At 45.0% G+C, this 27,637-nt stretch overlaps 1 protein-coding gene across 1 annotated transcript in view; it reads right to left on the bottom strand.

The window, feature by feature from the left end:
• Window positions 1-27,637, bottom strand: part of LOC123786486 (uncharacterized) — a 224,356-nt gene that overhangs the window by 176,341 nt on the left and 20,378 nt on the right. Inside the window, exon 2 of the mRNA XM_087860545.1 lies at window positions 22,444-22,541. Coding sequence (XP_087716671.1) covers window positions 22,444-22,541 — 98 coding nt within the window. The remainder of the gene's footprint in view (window positions 1-22,443; window positions 22,542-27,637) is intronic.

Below are 27,637 nucleotides of genomic sequence, written 5' to 3'. Positions count from 1 at the left end.
CACTGCTAGTAGCTTGTTCAATTTTCTATTCCCGACTTAGCTTGGGAAGTTTATATGTTATTAGGATAAACCTTTCTTCTGGGGAAGGAGAAAAGATGGCGGAGGAGTAGGGGACCCCTTTCTCAGCTGGTCCCCTGAGTCGAGCTGGATATCTACCAGACCAGCCTGAACACCCACGAAATCAGCCTGAGATACAGGAAGATACATCTGGATCTCTACAAATGAACATCTCCAGTGCTGAGTATTGACGTACGAAGTGGGGAGCCATGAATCTGCACACAGATAACGGAAGATAAACGGAAGGGGGAGGGAGCCGCCACGCTTGGGCACTGGGAAGCAGTAGCCACCTGCATTGGGGAGTTGGCCAGACTCGTGGACCAGCACCCGCGAGAGAGCAGACTGAGACCTGGGAACGCGTGTGCAACCAGACTGAAAACCGGAGCTCTAGAGCGCACACTCCAACTAGACTGGAAACCGAGAGTTTGGGAGCGTGCGTGCAACCACACTGAAAATCGGCACTCTGGAGTGCTCACTGCAACTGGACTGATCCTGGGAGTTCAGGAGCGCGTGTGACCAGACTGAAAACCGGCGCTCCAGAAAGCGCGTGAACAACACTGAAACAGGGAGCTTGGGAGCGTGCATGGAAACAGGGGGCAGCTGGCAGTGTTAGAAGCACAAAGGACAGAGACGTGCCAGCCCTGGAAGTGAGGGCTGGGAGAGCGGCTGTGGGGCACAGAACCCGGGATGCTGCAGGGGTTTTGGCAGCAGCAACGGAAACAGAGTTAACGTGGCCAAGAGAGCTCCGTGGAGAGCAGACTGTGATCTCTCTGTTCTGAGACAGAGGCCAGGATACGGCCACTGCTGCTCTGACTCTCAGAAGAGTCACAGAAAACCGCCAGGGAAAGCCGCCAGAGAACAAAAGCCCGGAAATACCAGCTCACATCGTGCCCATCCCCAAGGGGGGATCCCTTGCAGGGGACAGGGCGACTCTACCCAAACAGGGTTGCCTGAGTATCAGCGCGGCAGGCCCCTCCCCCAGAAGGCAGGCTGAAAAATCAAGAAGCCCACATCCTTAAGGTCACTATAAAACAAGTGCACACTACCTGGGTTCTGGTTAATAATTTGGGCTCTGTGCATCCCCGCAACCTCTCCTCATCAGAATGACGAGGAAGAGAAACCCTTGGCAATGAAAGAAGACAGAGACTGTGGCCTCTGCCACAGAAATGATGGATATGGATATAAATAAATTGTCAGAGATGGAGTTCAGAGTAACAGTGGTCAAGATGATGCGTAGGCTTGAAAAAAATATTAATGAAAATATTAACAAGAATATAGAATCGCTAAGGGTGGAAATGAGAGCGAATCTGGCAGAAATTAAAAATACTATGAATTAACTGCAGTCTAAACTAGACGCCCTGATGGCCAGGGTAAATGAGGCAGAAGAATGAATTAGTGAATTAGAGGATGGGATGGTAGAAGAGAAAGTTAAAACAGAAACTTGGCGCAAAAAAATCCAATCTCAAGAGTGGAGAATACGGGAGGTTACTAACACAGTGAAATGTTCCAATGTCAGAATCATCGGCATCCCCTAGGGGGTGGAGAAAGACAGAGGTCTAGAAGAGATATTTGAACAAATTGTAGCTGAGAACTTCCCTAATCTGGCAAAGGAAACAAGCATTCATGTCCAAGAGGCAGAGGGGACCCCTCCCAAGGTCAATGACAACAGAGCTACACCACGTCACGTCATAGTGCATTTCACAAATATTAGATCCAAGGATACAGTATTGAAAGCGGCCAGGGGGAAGAAAATTCTTACGTACAGAGGGGAAAATATCAGAATAACGTCAGACCTGTCTACAGAGACCTGGCAAGCTAGGAAGGGTTGGCAGGGTATTTTCAAAGCTCTATCCGAAAAGAACATACAGCCAAGGATCCTTTATCCAGCAAGGCTGTCATTCAGAATTGATGGAGAGATAAGGACCTTCCAGGATTGGCAGAAACTTACCGAATTCGTAACCACCAAGCCAGCCCTACATGAGATATTAAGGGGGGGGGGTGTTCTATAAAAGTAAAAAGGCCCCAAGAGTGATACAGAACAGAAATTTACAATCTATAGAAACGAATACTTCGCAGGCAACATGAACTCATTAAAATCATACCTCTAAGAATCACTCTCAATGTGAATGGCCTAAATGTTCCGATAAATGCCACAGGGTTGCAGATTGGATAAAAAGACATGACCCATCCATTTACTGTCTACAAGAGACTCATCTTGAACCTAAAGATACATCCAGACTGAAAGTGAAGGGACGGAAAACCATTTTTCATGCCAATGGACCTCAAAAGAAAGCTGGGGTAGCAACTGTCATATCAGACAGATTAGATTTTAAACTAAAGACGATAGTTAGAGATACAGAAGGACACTATATTATTCTTAAAGGATGTATCCAACAAGTGGATATGACAATTATAAATATCTATGCTCCCAACAGGGAAGCAGCTAGATACACAAGCCAACTCTTAACCAGAATAAAGAGACATATAGATAATAATACGTTAATAGTAGGGAACCTCAACACTCCTCTCTCAGCAATAGACAGATCACCTAAGCAGAAAATCAACAAAGAACCAAGAACTTTGAATGACATACTGGACCAGATGGACCTCATAGATATATACAGAACACTACACCCCAGAACAACAGAATACTCATTCTTTTCGAATGCACAGGGAACGTTCTCCAGAATAGATCACATCCTGGGTCACAAAACAGGTCTCAACCGATACCAAAAGACTGAGATTATTCCCTGCATATTCTCACACCGCAATGCTTTGAGAATGGAACTCAATCACAAGGAAAAATTTGGAAGAAACTCAAACACTTGGAAACTAAGAAGCATCCTGCTCAGGAATGACTGGGTAAACCAGGAAATTAAAAATCAATTTAAGCAATGTATGGAGACCAACGACAATGAAAACACATCGGTCCAAAACCTATGGGACACTGCAAAGGTGGTCCTAAGGAGAAAATACATAGCCATCCAAGCCTCACTCAAAAGAATAGAAAAATCTAAAATGCAGTTTTTATATTCACACCTCAAGAAGCTGGAACTGGAACAGGTCTAACCCACGCACAAGAAGGCAGGTGATCAAGATTAGAGCAGAGATCAATGAATTAGAAACCAGGAGCACAGCAGAGCAGATCAACAGAACTAGAAGCTGGTTCTTTGAAAGAATCAACAAGATCGATAAGCCACTGGCCAGACTTATTCAAAAGAATAGAGAAAGGACCCAAATTAATAAAATTATGAATGAAAAGGGAGAGATCACAACCTACACCAATGAAATAGTAAGGATCATTAGAAACTTTTTATCAACAGTTTTATGCCAATAAATTAAACAACCTGGGAGAAATGGATGCCTTCCTGGAAACCTATAAACGACCAAGACTGAAACAGGAAGAAATTGGTTACTTAAACAGACCGATTAATTATGAAGAGATTGAGGCAGTGATCAAAAACCTCCCCAAAAACATGAGTCCAGGGCCTGACGGATCCCCCAGGGAATTCTACCAAACATTCAAAGAAGAAATAATACCTATTCTCCTGAAGCTGTTTCAAAATATAGAAATAGAAGGAAAACTACCAAAGTCATTCTATGAGGCCAGAATTACCTTGATCCCCCAACCAGGCAAAGACCCCATCAAAAAGGAGAATTACAGACCGATATCCCTGATGAATTTGGACGCCAAAATTCTCAACAAGATCCTACCTAGCTAATAGGATGCAACAGTTCATTAAAAGGATTATCCATCAAGACCAAGTGGGATTCATCCCTGGGATGCAAGCGTGGTTCAACATTCACAAATCGATCAGTGTGATAGATCATATCAGCAAGAAAAGAGTCAAGAACCATATGAGCCTCTCAATTGATGCAGAAAAAGCATTTGACAAAATACAACATCCTTTCCTGATTAAAACCCTTCGGACTGTGGGAATAGAGGGTACATTCCTCAATTTCATATTCTATGAAAAGCCTACAGTGAATATCATTCTCAATGGGGAAAAGCTGGAAGCCTTTCCCTTAGGTCAGGAACACGACAAGGATGCCCACTCTCACTATTATTCTTCAACTTAGTACTAAAAGTCCTTGCAGCAGCAATCAGACAACAAAAAGGGATAAAAGGTCTCCAAATCGGCAAAGAAGATGTCAAACTGTCTCTCTTCACAGATGACATGATACTCTATATGGAAAACCCAAAAGACTCCACCCCCAAACTACTAGAACTTATAGAGCAATTCAGTAATGTGGCGGGATACAAATCAATGCTCAGAAGTCAGTTGCATTTCTATACAAGAACAATGAGACTGAAGAAAGAGAAATTAGGGAATCCATTCCATTTACAATAGCACGAAAAATCATACATTATCTCGGAATTGACTGAACCAGAGATGTAAAGGATCTATATTCTAGAAACTACAAATCGCTCTTGAAAGACATTGAAGAAGACACAAAAAGATGGAAAAATATTCCATGCTCATGGAACGGAAGAATTAACATCATTAAAATATCTATGCTACCTAGAGCAATCTACACATTCCATGCTATCCCAATCAAAATACCAATGACTTTTTTCAAAGAACTGGAACAAACAGCCCTTAAATTTGTATGGAACCAGAAAAGGCCCCGAATCGCCAAGGAATTCTTGAAAAGGAAAACAAAGCTGGGGGCATCACGTTGCCTGATTTCAAGCTGTACTACAAAGCTGTGATCACACAGACAGCATGGTATTGGCACAAAAAAAGACACATAGACCAATGGAACAGAATAGAGAACCCAGAAATGGACCCTCGGCTCTTTGGGCAACTAATCTTTGACAAAGCAGGAAAAAACATCCAGTGGAAAAAAAGACAGTCTCTTCAATAAATGATGCTGGGAAAAATTGGACAGCTACATGCAGAAGAATGAAACTTGACCACTCTCTCACACCATACACAAAGATAAACTCCAAATGGATAAAAGACCTCGATGTGAGACAGGAATCCATCAAAATCCTAGAGGAGAGCATAGGCAGCAACCTCTACAACATCGGCCACAGCAACTTTTTTCATGACGCATCTCCAAAGGCAAGAGAAACAAAAGATAAAATGAACTTGTGGGACTTCATCAACATCAAAACCTTCTGCACAGCCAAGGAAACAGTCAAAAAAACTAAGAGGCAGCCCACGGAACGGGAGAAGATATTTGCAAATGACACTACAGATAAAAGAGTAGTATCCAAAATCTACAAAGAACTTCTCAAACTCAATACACGAGAAAAAAATAAACAAATCCTAAAATGGGCAGAAGATATGAACACTTTTCCAATGAAGACATACAAATGGCTAACAGACACATGAAAAAATGTTCAAAATCATTAGCCATCACGGAAATTCCAATCAAAACCACACTGAGATACCACCTTGTGCCAATTAGAATGGCAAAAACGGACAAGAAAGGAAACACCAAATGTTGAAGAGGATGTAGAGAAAGGGGTTCCCTCCTACATTGTTGGTGGGAATGCAAGTTGGTATAGCCACTCTGGAAAACAGTGTGGAGGTCCCTTAGAAAGTTAAAAATTGAGCAACCCTATGATCCAGCCATTGCACTACTGGGTATTTACCCCAAAGATACAGACGTAGTGAAGAGGAGGGCCATATGCACCCCAATGTTCACAGCAGCATTGTCCACAATAGCTAAATTGTGGAAGGAACCGAGATGCCCTTCAACAGATGACTGGATTAAGAAGTTGTGGTCCATATATACAATGGAATATTACTCAGCTATCAGAAAGAACGAATTCTCAACGTTTGCTGCAACATGGACGGCACTGGAGGAGATAATGCTAAGTGAAATAAGTCAAGCAGAGAAAGACAATTATCATATGATTTCTCTCATCTATGGAACATAAGAACTAGGAAGATCGGTAGGGGAAGAAAGGGATAAAGAAAGGGGGGTAATCAGAGGGGGGAATGAAGCATGAGAGACTATGGACTCTGAGAAACAAACTGAGGGCCTCAGAGGGGAGGGGGGTGGGGGAATGGGATGGGCTGGTGATGGGTAGTAAGGAGGGCACGTATTGCATGGTGCACTGGGTGTTATATGCAACTAATGAATCATCAAACTTTACATCAGAAACCAGGGATGTACTGTATGGTGACTAACATAATATAATAGAAAAGAAAAATAAGAAAAAAAGAGAAAATTCTTTATTAAAAATAAATAAATAAATAAATAAATAAATAAATGAATGAATGAATGAATGAAAGGGGGAGAAAGGAAAAAAACGTAAGCACACAAAATCAGGGAACAGGACAGGGATAACAGCCCCAGATACAGAGGAAAAAGCTGGATAAAACAGATGATTTTCTATGAATGTATAAATCACCAAAACTAAACCAGAAAATGATAGCAAATCTAAAAAAGCACTAAGCTTTTTTTTTTTTTTTAAGATTTTATTTATTAATTTGACATAGAGAGACAGCCAGCAAGAGAGGGAACACAAGCAGGGGGAGTGGGAGAGGAAGAAGCAGGCTCCTAGCGGAGGAGCCTGATGTGGGGCTTGATCCCAGAACGCTGGGATCACGCCCTGAGCTGAAGGCAGAGGTTTAAGAACTGAGTCACCCAGGCGCCCCAAAAGCACCAAGCTTAGGTAGTTTTACTGGGGAATTCCACCAAATTTAAGGAAACAGATCGTTTCAAGAGTATTTAAACTGGCTAAAGCAGAGAAAGCTTTTAATAAAGCTAAGGAAAACACTAAAACAACTTGATAAAGATTACATTAAAAACAAAATTACAAACTGGTTTCACAAATCACAATGTAAAATGACTAAGTAAAATATTACTAGAATCTGGCTACACACTAAGAGAGTTTTCACTGATGATTCAATAATATGACGATGATTCAATAATATAAAATCTGTTACTATTATTCATATTAACAGGTCAAGGAAGAACATCTGTATAATTTCACAGATGCTAAAACAGTATTTAATAAAATTCAACAACCATTTTTGATTAAAAAAACAAATAGCAACAACACAGCCCTTAGTAAAATAACTAGTGTGGCAGAAACACTAAAAGCATTCTCAGTGAAGGAACAAGACAACGTACCCACTATCATTCTGACTTAGTATTTGATCTCGTCCTGGAAATACAAAGCAACCAAAAAAGAGAAACAAGAGACATAAAAAGTAAAAAACATGGAATGAAATTCTTATTATTTGTAACTGATATGATATTATACCTGAAAATCCAAGAGAACCAACTGCAAAAACTACTAGAAACAATATGATGACATAAGTTACTGCTTGAAAAATCAGTAAGTACAGGGGCACCTGGGTGGCTCAGTCGGCTAAGCATCTGCCTTGGGCTTAGGTCATGATCCCAGGATCCTAGGATCAAGCCCCACATCGCATGGGGCTCCCTGCTCGGCAGGAAGCCTGCTTCTTCCTCCCCCTCTGCCTACCACTCCCCCTACTTGTGCTCCTCTCTAATAAATAAATAAAATAAAAATTAGTAAAGTACAATAATAAAAATATGTAATATAAGAAAGGGTCCTATTTTCAACAACAAAAAAGATCAACTAGGAATAAATTTAAGAAATGTACAGGATTTTTACACAAACCTTTTAAAGACATTTCTGAGACAACTGGAGAAATGTGTATGTAGATTGGATATTACATTAAATTAGTACTAGGCAATAAATTGTTAATTTTGATAAATATAAAAAAGTTTTAATAAATATAGCAATGAGGTTATATATATTTCAAAAGTCTCTATTTGTTCCAGTTCCCAAGTTATACTCTGAAGTAGTTACGAATAAAATCATTTGTTTTAAAACATTCTAGCCCCCCACCCTACAAAGAAATGGAGGGAAGAGGGACAAATGATTCAAGATTGGCAACACATGGCAAACTGTTTAAAAAGACGTGATGGATACATCCAGGTTCATGATATTCTCTTCCCTACTTTTGTGTATTTGAAAATGTGCACAATAGGACCCAAACAAAGGCAGGTACTGAGAGACTCAAAGGTACACAATAGGCTTATAAAAACACACAAAAATTGCCACCAGCAATTAGAAATGCAAATTAAAGCTACAAATCAGATGTCATTTTCATCAATCAAATAGAAAAAAGATCCAAATATTTGGTGATATTCAGTATTTGGGGGAAAGGAAGTAACTGACCTGCTGGGGAAAAGTATCCATCAGTACTTTGGAGGACTCCTTGGCCTCACCTTTCAAAATTATAAACACACACTCCGTGGCCCAGCAATTTCACTTCTTAGGAATTTATGCTAGAGATACTAATTCAATAAGTATTTTCCGCCACCTACTATGGCCATACACTAGAGACAGAAAAGTGGAGGAAACAAGGCCCCTGCTCTCATAGGGTTCCATTATTGTAGGGGAGGAGAGAACCAATAAAGCCAATTAAGTACACGGACACTTGTGAGGTCAAGGGAGATAAGTGTGATGAAAAAAGCAAACAGAATAAGGGTGTTGGGAGTGGCAAGAAGTCTATTTTGGATGGGCCTCTCTGAGGACGTGACAGTTGGGCAGAGACCTGGGTGAAGAAGAAAACAAAGGAGAAGAATGACCAGGAGAACATTCCAAGAAATAGGGAAGGAAACCACGGAGTAACACATACATTTGGCTTTCCTGCCCTCTGCTTCTCTTTTTATTCCCTAACAGTCTTTCGTTCCTCCAAAGGATATGAGCACCTCTTGAATGTCTTTCTTTGTCCTGATACAAAAATGAAAATAAACGTATCTTTGAAATACAATACATCTTTCGAGGAAGGTGCCAGGCCAGCACTGTTTCCCCAAACACTATTGTGCCTAATAATTTCATTTCTTCAAAGGAAGAATTCCCAAACTTATCTAGGTGTAATGCCAAACCTGTTTACAAAAGTACATTCAAGCTAGAATTAGTTTCACAAAAGATATTGACCAGTTACTAGATAATTTTATAGGAAAAAAAAAAATACTGTCACCCCCTGCCCTTCTGGCAAGAATGTGAACCACTGACTTAGAGAAGACTATAGTTTAATTTTAAGCAATGAGGTTGAAATGTTGAAGTGTCTATTTGGATAAATGTTTCTATTTATTTGATAAATATTTCTATTTATCCAAATATTCATTTTCAATTTCATGATCTTTTAGACAATGATACTGATATTTTTAGAGACTATTTTAATAAATATTTGACACTGAAGTGGCCAGTGTCAATTAAGGGCATTCCAGTTGACCCCAAAAGAAACGACTCTGCAACAACACCTGAGAACATTACATACTAACCTGTTCAAAACCGTGAAACACCCAGACTTCAAACTTGCCATGAATGATACGTTCTGTGAACAGCCAGATTAATTACGAAGCTAGCATATGGAGAGATCTGTCCCTGTGAAATACACTGTCTTAATTCTGAAATCAGCTTTACCTGGATGCATTCATCTCCTATTCAGAGAACGCAAAAAAACTAAGACTTCCAGCTTCTACAGAGATTCCTAAGGAGACAACTCAGTGTAATCCAATTTCAAGCACCATTAGCCATCTGCACAAGCAAGACAGGTTTCCCTCCAACAGCTGACGATGCGGTGTACCCCTGGCCACATCACACCACTGAACCTTCCCCCAAAGGTCCAGCAGAGAATGCCACTTCTGACAACTAGTTACCCGAGAAAAAATCACCAAAGTGAGAAACCGGGAAAAGGTAAGCTTCCGCACACGCCAGCCCAGCAACAGGGGCGCTCAGTTTTGAGTTCTATGCAGATCTGAGGCCAAGAATCCCAACGCTCTCTGGCTCTGGCGTCTTTCCACGTCCCACCTCTTACGTGAGAGGCGTCCAGGAGCCTCAAAAGGGACGCCCCCCACGCCCTCCTCTACTCTCCAACGTGGGGTCGTGATTGCCCCCCTGCTCCCAGCCCCTGGGAAAGACGCTGGTCCAGCCGGTCGAGGACGGGGTACCACTGGCTCACCTGGGAAGGGTAAGGGCACGGGGCTGGGCGCCGCGGAGGGCCAGAAAAGGACACCAGGGGAGGGAAGGGGACAGTCGGGGGCCCTCCCGCAGGCAGCTATCTGGGGAAAGGATGCCCACGGGCGGCACCAGCGGGCCAGGTGAGGAAGAAGGATGGAGGAGAACTGGAAGAGGGCACGAGAGAATGCAGGGTAGACGTGGGGCGCTCCTGCAGGCAAGAAACTTATGGAGGGGCGGGGGGCTTAAGGGCTGCCTCCGGGCCAGGTAGGGGGCCCCGCCCCTGCGCCCTGCCTCCCCTGCCCAGCGCCCGCTTCATGCCCGCGTCCGCGGCGCAGCGCGGCTCTGCCGCCCCTTGCCCGCCACCGCAGGTTCGGCTTCAGGCGGCAGTCGGCGTCCAGCGCCGCGGCGGCTGAGCCGGACGAGGACGAGCCCGAGGCGGCGCAGCGCTCATGCTCCAAGGCGACGGGCTCCGTCTGCTTCCTCATCCCGCGGCCGACAGGGCCAGCCGCCGACGGCGTCCGCTGACCTCGCCCGCCCGCCCGCGCTGCAGTCGCCGCGACTCGCAGGAGCAGCTGCTGCCCGGAGCCCGCAGCCCCTCACATCCCAGCCCCAGGCCGTGGCGCCCGACTCTACGGACCCGCGCCTGGGATCAGGTCGGCCGCGCCTGCCAATCAGCGCCGGGCTCCCACCGGCCCCGCCCCCTCCATGGTTCCGCCGGGAGCGCGCCCAGCGTCCCCGGCACCGACCTGCCCCCATTTTGGAGAAGGGCGGGCGAAGCCTCATACACCATGTACACAGTATGATTCTGTTGACAGGAAACCCCTGGGCAGGCAGAACTGAACTGAGGGGGCGAACGCAGCAGTTGTCAGGGGTCAGGGTGAGAATGGCAGCAGGGGCTGCGGCAGGGACTGTGAATACTAAGGACATGAAGGAACCTTTGGGGGAAATGATAATGGTCTATGTCTCAATAAGTGTTTGGGTTGCAAAGGTGGATGCATTTGCCACAGTTCAGTGAATGTATACTTGAGTTATGTGCAGCTGGTATAGAAATTTTACACTGAAAGAAAAATACGCTAAACAAACAATGAACTCTATCTAGTAAACAATACGCACGCTGAAACACATAGGGTGAGGTATACTGATATCTGCACTTTGAAATACAGCCTAAAAAATAAAATGGATTACTATATGGAGAAATGGATAATTGGTTATTTACGTGAGAAAGCAAGAATAATAACACATGATAGGTAAAATCCAGGGGGTGGAGGAGTCTATGGATGTTAACCATAAATTTTTACAACTTTGCCATTTGTTTGAAAATTACCATAATGAAACGTTGGGTACAAAAATAAAGATGAAGCTAGATTTCAGAAGAAAAGAATAATAAGACAAAAGGGAGAGTGAGCCTTCCGAAATGGTTACATAAAGACAATGGAGCAATTTCTTCCATAGATCATTATAAAAATCAGACAAAATCACTAAAACCAACCATCTGAAGGAACTGGAAAATGACCAAAGGCAGGCAAGCACTTGAGAAGAAGTTACTGTCAGAACTGTCCCTGCATCTGGTACAAACCAGGGAGTGTTTGTCACTTTCCTGCCTGGCAATACTGTGAGCCCCAACTCTGGGAGGGCAGGACTGCAGCCCTACCGTACCACCTTAATGCGCAGCACACTGGCTATAAATTTAAGGGGGAAATTTTGGAAACAAGAGGGCTGCAAAATGCTGAGCTCCAAGGCTGAATATAAATACACTGCCCAAATCCCTGGCAGACAGTGAAATGCGCATAGGCAGGACAACCCAGGAAGCCCAGAAGCACACACCAGAGGTGAAGGCTCTCCCCTGAACAATGGAGTTACCCCAGGACATCTGCCAGTTTGCTGCTCCTCTGACTAAACGTGCTTCCCAACCCAGGGCGAGCTCTACTGGCAGAAAGCAAAAGTCTTACTGGCGTGAGGTCTCCGAAGAAAGAAATGGGGGCTGGAGGACCAACTGATATGTAAAGGAGGCATGCTGGAAGCAGGGGAACCCCAAGATAAACCCCCAAATCTGAGAATACATTCTACTCCAACCTTTGACTAACCATCGAAGTAGAAAGGTGCATGTGAGACTGCGAAAGAAAGAGAAGAGAAGGGAAGAAAAATGCATCAACTGGAAGCCAATGAAACTGATCGGAGACTCGTCAGCTCCTACGAACACAACAAGATGTTTGCATCTGGAGCAGAGCTGCACAAGCACGTGCACACACACAGGAAGCGCTGGGAAGCAGTAATACCTGGCAGCAAAGGAGCACACCTCCCACTCAGATCCCGGCCTCTAAATTCCATCTCCCACCAAAAGGAACCAGGGATACTTGGAGAAATAGCTGATTGCACCACAGGGGCAGAGAAACTACAGGAAATGCTGGGAGTATCTTACTGTGCCAAAAGGAAGGTCGTGCTCAGAAAAGAATGGGGACGTGTCAAAACAACACAGGAGATGATTTGGAAAACCAAATCAGGGGGCATTCCAGCATCAAAATGAATGAGAGTTAAGGACTATAAGCCCCTGAATCAAACAAGAATCCGTGAAGTACTACTGGGTGAACAACTGAGTGAGTCAACAAAGGAGGGGAAACTCTCCTTAAGGGAGAATGCCAGCTGACAGGTGAGAAGAACAGCGTCCCCACTGCACGACTACCTAGTAATAACTAGTTCAAGCAAGAATCATCCGTGGGGCGCCAAACGATCAGTTTAAAAGCTCAAAAGGTCACAGAGCCTCAAATATTTCCCTACAGATTTCCTCATTCATTACAAAGGATAAACGCTAATTTTAGAGAGCAGACACTAGGCAGATGCCGCCCTAACTTGATCACCTGAGATCAGTAATTCTCAAATTTTAGAATACATCAAAATCATTTTTTGGGCTTGTTAAAAACATAGACTCAAGCCCTAAGTTTCTGACTTAGCAGGTCAGGAGTAGGGTCCAAGAATCTGCAGCCCCACAAATTCCTAGATGTTAACCTCACCAATAACAGAACATGTGCCATCCTGAGACGAATAATGGATATGAGAAATGATACGATGCCCTGAGAAAGGCACAGCACCACTTCTCTGATAGCCTGGCCCCCAAAATGCGTAATCTGAGTTTAATCATGAGAAAACATCACAGGAACCCAAACGGAACAAAGACCTACAAAACAATTAGAACAGTCTCCATGATGGAGAAAGGCTGAGAAACATATCCAGACTAAAAAGACCATAGAAACATCAATAAATACTACATGTAATTCTAGACTGGGTCCTGTATGGGGGGAAAACTACTGTAATTAACAGAGCAACTGTGAATATGGACTGTAAACTACAGAATGGCCCATGTTAAATTTGCCAATTTGATAACTATACTGATTATTTTGGGCTATGTAATAAAATCCTTGTTTGTTTTTTTTTTTTTTAAGATTTTATTTATTTATTTGACAGAGAGAGACAGCGAGAGAGAGAACACAAGCAGGGGGAGTGTGAGGGGAGAAGCAGGCTCCCAGCAGAGCAGAGAGCCCGATGCAGGGCTCGATCCCTAGACCCTGGGATCATCACCTGAGCCGAAGGCACACGCTTAATGGATGAGCCACCCAGGCGCCCCAAAAGTCCTTGTTCTTGGTAAATACTTACTGAAGTACCTAAGAGTAAAGGGCGTGAAGTGTGCAACTTACTCTCTTCCAGTGTGTGAAAATAAATGTGCCACATGTACTTCTATATCCAGAGGTGGGACATGTACTTCTATATCCAGAGGTGGGGGGAGGGGGCCATGCAGGCAATGTCACAAAATATTAACAACTGGTCAATCTAGGTGAAGGGTATTTGGAAGTTGCCTATACTACTTACAACTTTTCCATAAAAACACACAAGGCTTCATTTTAAAACAAAACAAACAACAACAAAAACAAGGAGTAGCAAATTAGAAAGGGTGGTAGAAGGGTGTTCAGAGGCTGCCCGCCACACAGCCTCATATTGAGGAAAATAGCAGAAGCGGGGCCACCACACGCTGAAAATGACAGGTGTTCGTACTGAGGATCCTGAGTCATCCAGAAAAACCCCAAAGGAGTTTAATATCTTTTAGTACATTTTGTTTAAGATGACCCGTTAAGTACCCTTTTGAACCACAAGAGAAAACAAACACGGTTAAACACTTTTCAAACTTCATGCTCCACATCCGTTTTTCTTCTATTCTACAAATACAACTTCTCAGTGGAACAGCGAGTCACACTGTAAGCTGTTCGCAGACATCCCCCCACGCGGGCGGGCCGTCCAGCGGCACACACCACTCACACTGGGACCCACACAGCGCCCCTGCGGCGGCACGGTGACAACTGCAGCAGGACAGCCACCTGGCGGACAGCAGCTGGAAAGGTCGCCAGTTGTAAGAAGCATCCCAGCAGGGGCCAAACCCTCAAAACCAGTCAGCGCACAGATTCCCACAGCAAAACACAGGGACAGTCAGACGAGAACAAACGCAAGGCAGAACAGCCTACTCCTTCTGTTCCCAAACACAACGGTCACGGAGGCCGTTAGTGCATATTGACTACGTGATGACCATTCAGAGGACAAGGTTACCAGAGACAGTGAAGCCAGCCCCCAGCCCCCAGAGCAGCGCACGGGATAAGCAAACATAAAGCAGCTCAGGAAGGGCCTCTTACACTGCATCTTACTGTATCAGATTCCGTTATAACCACACACGGCAATATCCTCTGATCGCAAAATAAGGAAGACCTCATCATTTAAATGAATGGCCTTCTTATTGTCTATAGTCAGATTTTGATTTTTAAATGAAAAGTAAATACACAGCTTTCCACTCTAATCCCCCTCCCTGCCCACTGTTGTGGCTTTGCTAAGAAGGGTTTATTAGGAAAAAATGCTGAACAACTGCTCTGCAGGGCATCGCAAAGCACCACATACTAATAACAAGCGACCCTCTTACATACTGTGAAGAGACATGACTCGCAACTACAATGAAGCCTTACGTTTGGTGAAGCTAACTTGTATTATTTTCTGTGTACATTCTTAGGTCTAGCGGTTTGAAATATAATCATACCCTACAATTACAGCTGATTAAAGACAGAGCTGAAGACTGTATAATTAAGTTTGTCATGAATCAAAGAAAACATTTTTTATTAATTTTTAAAGCTAGTAAAACTATTTTTCTCCACAGCTACAAGAGCCTGAACAACATGGAAGGAATCTTAAAATAATTTAACTGATAAAACATCTTTTATTTATGCTAATTACGTGACATCCATACTACATAACCATGTTATACAAAAACAAACCACATTATAAAGCCTTCAGGTCGTGAATAAGAATGTAAAAATCAACCAAAGACTCCAAGATCCTCTGTTTTCACAAAGTGTCTGTGCTACAATCTATTTCATTTAAACTTTCAGGATACCTAATACAGAAAAATTAAATTTAATCCACTGGAAAGAAAAAGGGAGCTCAAGCGTGGGTATAAATGTGTGTGCCTGTGTGTGTGTGTAATACCTACGTGTGTATATACATAAGTCATCCACCTTTTTTTGGGTTTGGCTTATTGAGGTAAAATTTACATACAGTAAAACACTGTTCGCTGGGTTCTGACTGACACAGGCAGTGTATGACCACCATCACAGGGCAGACATGGCCTACTTCCATCACCCACGAAGCACCCTCACGCCCTCCTGTACTCAGTCCTCTCCTCCCCTAGCCTCAGCCCCCGGCAACCACTGATCCAATCTGTTCCCATAGTTTTGCCTTTATCCGAATGTTATCAGGGGGGAACCACAGTTGTACAGAGCTCTGTGTTTGCCCGTAACAGAACGCTCTGGACGCGCTACTGTTTTGCTGAGGATGTCAGCAGTCAGTACCTCTGTGTTGCTGTACAAGGACTGCCCCACCGCACAGGTGCACCGCAACCTGTTCACGCATTTCCCACCTGACGGACCTCCGAGTTGTTCTCCATCTTCGGTAAATAGGAATAAAGCTGCTATAAGCAATCATATGCAGGCCTTTGTGTAGAGATAAATTTGCATGTCTCTTGGGTAAAGGCCTTCATGTAGGACTGCTGGATCGTATGAGAAGCATATATTCAAGTTTATAAGAAACTGCCACACTACTTTTTCAAAGTGGTTATAACCCTTTGCATCCCCACCAGCAAAGCACGTTGTAGTTCTAGCTGTCCCACAGCCCTGCACCTGGGCACTGTCCCCTTCTGCTGCCTTGTTTTGTGGGAATGGGAGGCATTCTCACAGGACTGCAGCGCTACCCACTGCGGCTGTCACGGGCACTTCCCTAATGAGGGATGATGGGGAGAGTCTTTTTGTGTGCATGTTGTTATCTACAGGAAATGGATGAAGTATCTACTCAAAGCTTCTCACCATTTTTCCAGTTGAATTTTTTGCTGAGACACCTATCCTTTTAATAGACAGTTTATCAAAGAAGAAATGATGGAAAGTTTGTCTATTTTGTTAAAGCACTTAGAATTCATGAGCAGGAGACACAAATCTAACATGTTTCCTTGCCATCGCCACTCCCAACGCCCCACTTGCCCCTCCCCCCTGGCAGATAGCAACGATATGCCAAAGCAGGTAGAAAGAAAGAAACATCCTCTCTCCCCCTTAGTCAGAGCGTAAGAATCACAGGAAAAGCTGCCTGCCTACTACTAGGGTCAGAAACAGACCTATTTTCCCATTTTTACAAGTATGGGATGAATCCATAATCTTTCTTCAGTATGAGCAGAAACACCAATGACGGGGAACCACGTGCAATGGTTGGCAACACTAGTGACAACGCATCCCGACGTGGCGGAAGCACGGCTGGCACGTGACAATACTGAGGGTCTGCAGACCGCTCAGTGGGCGGCAGCCCTCCCCCTCTCTATCACAGGCAGAGCCCGCACACAGGAGCACCACGTGCACTTCAGAGCAAGGGCTAAGCTTTCATGTCAAGGAACAGGAGAGCCTGCCACCACCACGTGGAGCCTCGGGCTGACTGGTATCTGGCTCCGGGCTCTCCTCTGCAGCGTGGGGGCAGTAATCACTACCTTGTTATTATAAACACTACACACAACTCAAAACACACGATGAATGACACACATAAACGGCAGGTATCACAATTCTGACGACTTCCCTCACGTAGAATTCCTGAATCACAAATGTAACTACTATTGGCAAGATAAAGGGTGTCCTGCGCAAAGCCTGGAGCATAAAGCAGAAGCTTCAGGAAGCAGGTAACATTTGGACACGGCGGACCCACTGAACTAAACACAGGCTCCTGACCGTCCATGAGAATAGCCAGGCACCCACATAAAAGGTGCAGCACATTTACGTAAAAGGTGCCCTGGAGTTGGCAGTCCTGAAAGGCACTTACGGACTTTATTTCCTATAATCCTGCCTCAGCATTTCAAACTGCGCGATGCTTCTTTTCAAAAGAAGCCAATCCACTCACTCTTGGTTCTGCACCAACTCGTTCCCGAGTTCGCGACGGGCCTCCCTAACTGGGCCACGGAGACAGGGCTGCGCTTGCCCGCCTCCGCGACACCGCGGCCTCCCTGCACACCATCCTGCGCATCCAGCTAGACACAGAGCAGCCTCTGAAACGTCCTGTGGTCGCTCATCCTGCTCCCGCCTGACGACCGCAGCGGGGGGCTGCACTGGTCACGCCTGCACGATGACTGGCTGGGCCGCCTCAGTGACGGGATAGTCCATAAAGATTTTTCCATGAATACATGGAATCAACAGTTTAAGATGATCTCTTGGATTTAAGTGTCTTGATATATCCTATGCGCAGGTTTTAAGAAAATATTAAAATTTATGACGGGGGCCCCTGGCTGGCTCAGTCAGTAGAGTGTACGACTCCTGACCTCGGGGTTGTAAGTTTGAGCCCCACACTGGCTGTACAGATTACTTAAAAAATAAAATCTTTCAAAAAATAAAAAATTTATGACAGATGTTTAACGATCTGAATGTCACATTTTCCATGGAAATCTATTTAAAGGTCTTAAAGGAAGAGTCACTAACTAAGTTAACATGTACCACCTAGCGAGGCGCCACAATACAGGCTTTGTAGGTTAACAAAAAGTAACTGGTCTCTTCCCGCTCTGCTTTTTCTCACCTTCTCCACCTGGAATGCCTTTCCCCAACTACCGCGAGCCCCACTCACCATGCCCGGACCTGCTCCCTCAGGAGGACACCGTCCCCCTCCCTCTGAGCTCCCCATCACTGTCTTCCCCATCAGGATTCTCTACCTGGTCTCGCCTGCTCCTGCAGGATCTGCCCTACGCACCTCAACCCTGCTACTATGGGAGAGTAACCTGTCCAGCACGCAAGAAAACAGATGTCCCTGGGGGTGAAGACAGAAGGAATACACATGAGCAGATGGCAAATTTTATTAAGAGGCCTTACTGTCAGGGAGAGTGAGAACTCTTAAGAATATCAAGCAAACAGAAAAAAAAAAAAAAAGTGGCAACTGTTAAGCTCAAGAAAACAGGAAAACAAAAAGTGGAACTAAAAGGGAATATAATCATGCTACATTCACCAGCTCAATAGTGAGCAACATTAACAAAGTCAAAACAGTTCGCCAAATTATGGCTCTAAACAAAAATTGTGCTACAACTATGTGGGGGAAGATGGGAGTTCAAAATGTAACTTTTTCTAAAAGTGACGCATCGATGGCCCTGCCTCTACATAGATATTGCTGGGAACCGTGGACAGAAATGCTACAAGAAACAGATAAGCAGGATTCCAGGCAGCTCTGGGAGGCGGATGGTGGAGGCAGGACAGGAGCCCGCTGGGTTCTGCATGAACCATTCAACACTGTTTTACTTTTGAACACATGCACGTACCACCCTCTGATAGAAGTGAAATTTCTAAGTAAGAAAAAGAAAGAATCCTAAACAGAAGCACTTCCAGCAGGACATAAGTGTTTTCCTACAACTTTTCAACCACGCTACCCCTTTCCCCCTTCAACAGTGTCTCTCCACCCTCAGGACACAGGGCAGCTGAGGACAGCGTGCATGGCCTGAGACCTGGCGTCAGCCTGCCGGCTCCGTACTCTTGAGAAAGCTACTGTAAGCTCTGAACCTGACCTTTCCCCGCCCGTGACATGAAGACACCACCACGGACCTCAGGGACCCGGCTGCGTTGCTCAGCACCCAGACGGTGAGTAAGTGTGAGGATGACCGTACACCCTGGACCTAAGTCACCCAGATGCAATCTGTCTCACTACCCTCTCCCCCTTCACACCACCGTCCAGGCGGGCTTTCATTCTGACCACGCCCCCACACGGCGCCGAGCACTTGCCAGAGTGTCCTCCAAGTCGCCAAACCCGAAGGCCAAACCTCAGTCCTCATCATGACCTTTCCTGACACTTCAGAGAGTTGATCACATCCTCCTCCTGGACACTTCTTCCCTTCTTCCCATGGTGCCAGTGCTTGTGGTCTTCTTCACACCTGCTCTGTGCCAAACACTGCTCATGTTCGTCCTTGAGCACTCGATGGCAGAGTGACCCGAGGCTCAGGCTTGCTTGTCTTCTCTGTGCTCACTCCCTCGGTGACCACAGAGTGTCACTGCGTTTTCATGGCCACTTCCAGCTCAGACTTCTCTTCCAAGCTCCAAATGCCTATTTACAACTGCCTACATGACATCTCTACTTGGATCCCTAACAGAATCACAAACTTAAAATGCCTACAGTGAGCTCCCCATCTGGCCCTCTAAACCAAGTTCCACCCACAGCCTTCCCCCCATCTAGTTGCCCAGGCCAAGAGCCTTCTAGTCAACTCAACTCCTCCCTTTGTCCTCACACCCCTTATCCAATCTGTCAGCAAATCCTACTGGTTCTGCCTTTGAAATACATCCAAGGCCCAACTGCTTCTCACCACCTCCAGTTTTCCTGCTCCAATCCCAGCCTCCGCTGCTGCTCACCTGGTTCCCTGAACAGCGTGCCGACAATCTCCTGGTTGTCCTCTACTCTCCCCCACCCTCCAACCCCCACCACCAGTGTCTATTCCCAACACACTAGCCTTTCACACCTCAGCCGAATCTCAGGGCTCAACACTGAGGGAGGGACAGCTGCCCTCCGGAGCCGACAGCAAGCACCGCCTTACCCTAGCGACTCTTTGTTTGGACAAACAGCCCCAGAATCTCACAGCCCAATCTCTGTCAATTGTTCTCAGCTGCCCTGACGCTAAATAAGCCATCTTTATTCTCCAAATGGGGGTTTTCAGATGGGTCTCCGGGCAACCTTCCTTTCTGTCTACTGCCTCCCCACACCCCATTAACTCTGAAAATAATCTCCATACATATTTCAGCAATTCAACTCCTCCAAAACTTTGCTTTGCTTTCCTAGAATTCTGATTGTAAAACACCTCCATCCCAAGTTCTGCCTTAAGAATGCAACACCCCAAAACAAATCAAGAACCAAGACCCTGATCTGTCCTGCTGGGGCTCAAGTGGACCAGGGCCCTCAGGTACATCAAGGAACCCGGATCTCAGAGGAACACCATTAAGTCGATGCTGTACAAAGCCAGGCTTACTCGTGTGGCCTCACCAGTTGTCCAGAATTGGGGGAAACAATTATAGAAACACTGGTCATAAGGTTATTTTCCTGGGTTTACATATTTTCAAACAGGGGGGAAGGGGAGGGGAGGGCCAAACTAGAAGCAGCAGATTATATCCCGGTGCTCAAAGTTCCAGTGAGCCAAGAACGGGCTCTCAGTTCCCTGTCAGGCCTTTGTTCCGCTGCACATCACATTAAGAAGAAAAATTTTGTGTAACTTCTGCTAAATATGAAACTGTCTTGGGCTCTACCATGACGAACGATTTTTAATAGCTAATGCTGATGAAAAGTTATACTTGATATTCTCCCTCTTGTTTGGATCCACTAAGAAAAGAGAACTTATTTTGTGGCAAGCATTAAACACTACTTCATCCAGCATTTAGTGAAAACTACCCATGGGTCAAGCAGAAAACATGCAGAAACGAAATAACAAAATCTTTGCCCTTAAAGGTGTAGAAACAGACTTGTACCCAATAAATATAGCCCACTGGTACAGGAAGAAACATCGAAATGTGCAGGGAGGGCGGGGAGGAGACAAGGGATGTAAACAGCTGGGCATGGCCTTCTCCAAAAGACAGCAGAGTCACACCTGGCACAGCACACAGAACAGGTGCCTCTCGTAGCCAAGAAAGGGTAGAAGGAATCAGAGAAAAGGAGCAAGACTTCCACGCCTTACTTGGAAACTGAAACTTCGTGACACAATTTTCCTTCCCTTCCCTAATACCTAATCCTGGCAGAAACAAAAGTGGGTTTGGGGGAGAAAGGAGAACAAAGGAGGAAAGTGAACTGACCCCCAGAAGGAAATGGAAAAACAATCCAGGGTCCTGCCCCTTGGACATCTAAGACAAACACACTTGCCAAAGTCAAATTCAACGTAATTATAAATGATTCTGAATTCTGAATCCATGAAGTCTAAGTTTATGGGGCTTTTACACCAAAGCAATGTATTGCGAAAATCTTACCAATGCTAATACCACAAGACAGATTGATGAATCTTCTATCAACGATCTGTCCTCGATTTACCACTAGGCCTACCAGAAAGAGCAGTCTTTGGAAATAAGACAAACTGGAATAGAATCTCAACTCTATAACCTCCCAACTGTGGAGTGCAGCACAAGTGCCAAGGTTACAAATTAACAAATCACAAATAACCCAATCTCTGGGGCTTAGTTTTCCTCTCATTAAAGTGGGGGAACTGCCACCGAATAGCAATTGCTAACATTTGTGAATGCTGAGCACATTTCACATTTCTTATGGCATCTTCACCACAACCCTGGGAGAGCACCCTTTGTCAGAGGAAAGGGCTAGGTTTAAGTAGTCAGTGAAGAGTTGGCATGGAGAGAGAGCTACGTTTCGGTAGTTAGTGAAGTTAGTAAGTAAGCAGCCAAGCCAACATCTGAATCCAGAGCCCGTAAGAATAAAACACGAGTAAAAAGCACAGGCTCCAAAGCCAGACTGAGTCTGAATCCCAGCTTTGCTGTTTACTAACTTAGTAACCTTTAACCTCTGTTTCAGTTATGCAAATGTGAAACAGGGGCAAAGGGCAGCCTCATTCAGGGGATTACTGCCAGAGACTCACCTAGGAGCTGGATGGCCCAGTGCTGACCCTGTTGGGGCACTCTTCTAGGGCACATGCTGCTACTGTCACAACTATCAGGGACAGGACTGTCATCCTGCCTGCCTCTCTCCACACATAAAAGGCACTAAACAACTAATATTTCTTCCCTCACCTACTCTGCAAAATCAACTAGCTTTTATTTGTTTCTAGTATATGTCAAAGAAACCTTAAGACAGATGAAAGAAAAATCAAAACAAAAGGAAAAACCAAAACACAAATGTAGCAAGAGAATTATACTCACAGTTCTGAAGGCCACGATAACTCTGTGAAGAAATCAAACGTGGGTTTAAAGGAAATGCTCCCGGTTTCTCTTTCCTCTTTCCATAGTCCTCAGAGAACCTGACAAGGAGAGACAACATGCGCATTAAAACCCCCTTCCTTTCACTTCTTGAAGCTCTACTGAACTCACCCCTCAGCCAGTTCCATCACCTCCCATGCAAGCCTACTGGGCAACGCCTGGGATGAGGGGTGAGAAGAGGGCACCACGTCCCTGTCTTCAAACCTATTTCTACTTAAGAAACACACAGGAAGGAGCGCCTGGGTGGCTCAGTCGTTAAGCGTGTGCCTTCGGCTCAGGGCATGATCCCACAGTCCTGGGATCGAGCCCCACATCAGGCTCCTACGCTGGGAGCCTGCTTCTTCCTCTCCCACTCCCCCTGCCTGTGTTTCCTCTCTCACTGGTATCTCTCTCTGTCAAATAAATAAATAAAATCTTAAAAAAAAAAAAAAAAAGAAAAGAAATACATGTGAAGCAACTGGAAACTATTCAAACATATCAAAAATCATAAATTAACGGTGTGGTTGGCTAATAAGTGCACGATGCAATGACAGAGTATAGACATCTATTCCACTGCCTTCCATCAAAACTATACTAAAGAGATATTTTTTAAAAATGTTCTAAACAGGGGCGCCTGGGTGGCTCAGTCTGTTAAGCATCTGCCTTCAGCTCAGGTCATGATCCCAGGGTCCAGGGATGGAGCCCCAGGTCAGGCTCCCTGCTCAACAGGGAGTCTGCTACTCCCTCTCCCTCTGCCCCTCCCCGTTTGTGCTCTCTGCTCTCTCTCCTGTGCAAACACTCACTCCCTCAAATAAGTAAATAAATAAAATCTTTTTAAAAAATGTTTGAAACAGCACAGGGAGAACTGAAAGGAGAAAAAAGCCAAGATTTTTGAAGTACTGAGGAAATCTTCTAACATGGAAGATTGAGACCCAAACAAAAAAGTAAAAAGAAGAAACCTGGAGGAGACAGAAACTATAAAAGACTGAAGTAGAGTAAATGAGGCAGCAGGCCCAAGAAAGCCAGGTCCCAATTCAGCAGTGGAACACACGGGAACCACTTCCACATGCACAGCAGTGTCCTAGAAGACCAGAAGTGGCAGCAGCAGTGTAGACAGAACGGGGGTAAAGAAGGCATAGCCCCAAATACAGAGGAGCCGGGGAAGGCCATGGAAGCTGAAACCAGAACCTCAACACCAGGCACAACGTGACGCCCCCTCACTCTGAAAGAAGATGGGAGGGGGCATTCCCCAGAAAAGTAGAGGCATCTATGGACTGAAGTCACCCTGCCCAGCTGCACTGAACAGAGCTGGACTTAATGACCGTATATACAGTGAACAGTGAATTCTCCAGCTCTCCTACAACAGACCACACACGCACACCGCTGGCTTCCAGATTCTGAAGTCAGAATTGTGCCGGAAAGGGACTGGAGAATATTTCTGGGGAATCTGATCAGCTCCAAAAGACAGATCTAAAGATACTAACCCTGGGGACCCCCAACACATGGCCCACCCAGAATACCCTGATGTAAAAGTCAAAGGGCCCCACCACGTCAGACAGGAGAAGGAACGAAACAACCTAAAAGAAACAGAGACTATACAAACTATCAATAATATAGAGATAAGACAACACTGCAATCAATAAAGAAAAACAGGATGTTCTTCTAGAAAAATAGAAAAAGAGCCCTTGGAAATCTAAAGAACCTTTCTGAAATCAGAAATAATAAACTAAAGAAAAGTTTCTCTCTGTTCTCCCTGAACAGAGAATAAAAAAGCCCCCCCCCCAAAAAAAAAGGCAGAAAAGGAGGAGCAAAGGAAGGAAGAAGAAGAAGAAGAAAAAGGTATTAAGATAATTACAACCTTTGCCCAGGACAGCCAAGTTCCGGATAATAAGACTTCCAGAAAAACAAAATAAGGAAAAGCAAGAGAGAAAACCTCAGCACAGTAATGCCAAAGAGTATTCCCAGAACTGAAAACTCCCAGTTACCAGAATGAAGGGACCCGCTGAATATGCAGCACCGTGGATGAAAACCGACCACACAAGGTACACCATCACGATATTCCAAAAGACTTGGACAAATTGTAAAACTCCTACAAGCTTCTAAAGATGGGAGGGGAAACAAGTTACATACGAAGGAAAAATGAGAATAGCTTCTGAATTCTAAAACAGTAACATGAAAACAAGAAGGCAATGGAGCAATCTTTGAATTTATGAACAAAAATGAATTCCAATACAGAACTCTATACCCAGCGAAACCATCAATCAAGTTTCAATCATGCATGGTCCCAAAAGGTTTGCCTCCTAAGCATCCTATGTCAGAAAGCCCCTGGAGAAAGTCTTCCACCAAAACACGAGCATCAACAAAAAATGAGCAAGGCATGAGCTTCCATCAGAAGGGATAAGGGAATCCCCAGGACGACGATGAAGGGAGATTCCAGAATGGTGGCTGTGCACCAGGAGAGAGAGAAACAAGTCCAAGCCGGAGCAGTGTTGCTCAAGAGGAGGGAATGCTGAAGGCTGTCTTCAACTTGTCCAAAAACACTGTACTATCTTTTTAAAGTAATTAACGCCACCAAAAGGAAGAAGTCAGTGAAGAAAGACAAAGACAAGAGTTGCCACAAACATAAAATCCAACTCTGGACAAAAGCCAAACGATGAGAACAAAGGAACATCCAGGGACAACACAATAAAAGACCGAAGGAGCAAGCAGCTCGGAAAAGAAGAGAACGGAGATCTCCAGGAAATTGTCTGCCAGAAATCAAATGTGAAGAAGAGATGAGTCTGTATGACCATGAAGAAAAATTACTAAGAGGCTACTGGAAGGTATGGGGAAAATAGGTCTGGGGTAGGGGGTAAATTACAATAGGTATAAAAAGGGTTAAGAATGTGGGGGACTGATGGGGCACCTGGGTGGCACAGTGGTTAAGTGTCTGCCTTCAGCTCAGGGCGTGATCCCGGCATTATGGGATCGAGCCCCACATCAGGCTCCTCCGCTGGGAGCCTGCTTCTTCCTCTCCCACTCCCCCTGCTTGTGTTCCCTCTCTCGCTGGCTGTCTCTATCTCTGTCGAATAAATAAATAAAATCTTTAAAAAAGAAAAAAAAAGAATGTGGGGGACTGAAGAAAGATGAGTACCTGTCATAATGCCCTGGGCGCACCTCTATCACAGGACTTACCCACTGTACCATCATCACTGACTGACTTCTCTGTCTCCCCTCCTCGGCTGTAAAGACCTTTTGGAGAGGATCATTTCTCATCCAGTTATCACCCTGCAGAGTCCAGTACAACGCCTGCTACAAGAGTATACACAAAAGCAAAGGGTTTTTGTATTTTTTTGCATTTATTCGGGTACTGAGTATCTACTACACATACCTGCTATCCTTCCGGAGAACTAGAATTCAAAGACATATGGACCTTGCTTGCCTTTAAAGAGTTTCAACTTTTTTTCACACCTGAGAAAACAAATATTTCTCCTATATCCTCACTCTCCCCAAAAGATGAAAAGTTCACCAGGGGCTTACAGAACTTTAATAGTCCGGCTATCACTAATGGATATGGAACCCAAGACCTGATGACACTTGCTTGACATTGTACGCATTGTGTAATATGAAAAGAGTGCCGGCTTGGGTATCAGGACACCTGGTTTCTAGTACTTTAGAATTACTCCTTTTGAAGAAGAGGAAATCCCAACTCCTTGATATGACCTGTCGGTCCCTGAATGATCAAGCCCAGTCTGACTGTCATGCTATCTCCCGTGAATCCTACAAAGCAGCAACATTAAGCCATTTTCGGTGTACAGAACAACCTGTGCCCTCCTCGACACCTCCTCCACCTGGACCTTCTTCCCCGGGATGACCTGGACGCATGTGCGGTGGGAGCCGTGCCCTTCCCCCAGGTGAGACACCTCTCTCCTGTCCCCCTCAGCACGCCTTCACATGACACCAGTATCTGTGGAGTGGCTGACAAATGCCACGCACGGCCCCAGGCCCCAGGACACAAGGCAATAGACGAGAGAGACGCAGGACTCTGCGGTGGTGCAGCTTCCTGTACAACAAACTAGAGCGGATGTTAAATCGGGCCTGTCAGTGTCTTCCTCCACCCAAACAGCAAGATTCTGGGGACAACGACAGCCTAAGTTCCGCAGCCTCAGCACCGCCATCCCAGACAAATATTTAAAGCACTATTAAATAAAACCAAAGTGAAGGTCAAAAAGCCCCAGTGCCTGCAGCAGGTAACATTTGCTCTTTAAAAGCCCTCTTTTTCTACTGTCGTTGTTTGTTTGTTCGTTTATTGCCTCTTGTCTGTTAGGAGTATAAACCTGAAAATGTCATTCAGGGAAATCTTGCGAGTCCGCTGGAACTGGCTTTATTCTCCTCACTAACCGCAAACACAAGACAGCCCAGTTACTCCCCACGTCTGGTTTCTGTTCGCCACTCTATAACCAACAGCGCGCACTGGACCGAACACCTAAAACACACGATCAGAACACATGCACTTGATGCGTGAATGACCTAATGATGAATAAATGAGCGTATACACTGGCTTTGAGGGCCTTATAATTGCTCCTCACTCTAGTTTCTATTTTAAGGAGAATTCAAGCAGATAGCAACACCGCATTTATCAACACTGGACCTGCTGGATGTCTGCCATTTGAACTGCGGGCAGCTTAGGGCCACGTCCAGCATGGAACTACTAAAATACAAGCATAACAATTTGAACTAGTTCAACTAGGGCAGAAAACTAGGTATTTCCCCAATCCTATAATAAAATGCTTAAATTCTTTTGCTCCAGACAAAGAAAAATTAAACTTGGCTCATTATACAATGAAATAAATTGCCAGCTCCTTGAAGGTATTTGTAAGATGGACACTCTCTACGTTTCTGGCATAAGTGGGGACATTTATACGTACACGGGGTCCTCAGGCTACTCTGAACTCTCTTCCCCCTAACATGCAAATGAGAATTTCCCACCAGTCACAACACACTCTGAATCTATGCTTCCTGAACAGGTAACATACTCCACACGATCACTTTGCTTCTAATCGTCTCGTTTCAGTGCACAGTCCAACCTGGACAGTCCCTGACACCCACCTCTCACTCACCCGGACAACAGTGACAACCTGCCATCTGCGGAGGGTGTGGTGTCATAGCAGTCTCTCCC

This window comes from Ursus americanus, unplaced genomic scaffold (genome assembly GCF_024610735.1).
Source record: "Ursus americanus isolate L20-20 unplaced genomic scaffold, mUrsAme1.1.p SCAF_68, whole genome shotgun sequence".
Classification (NCBI taxonomy): Eukaryota; Metazoa; Chordata; class Mammalia; order Carnivora; family Ursidae; genus Ursus; species Ursus americanus.
The sequence above is the reverse complement of the archived record's forward strand: the minus strand, read 5'-3'. Positions and strand labels throughout refer to the sequence as shown.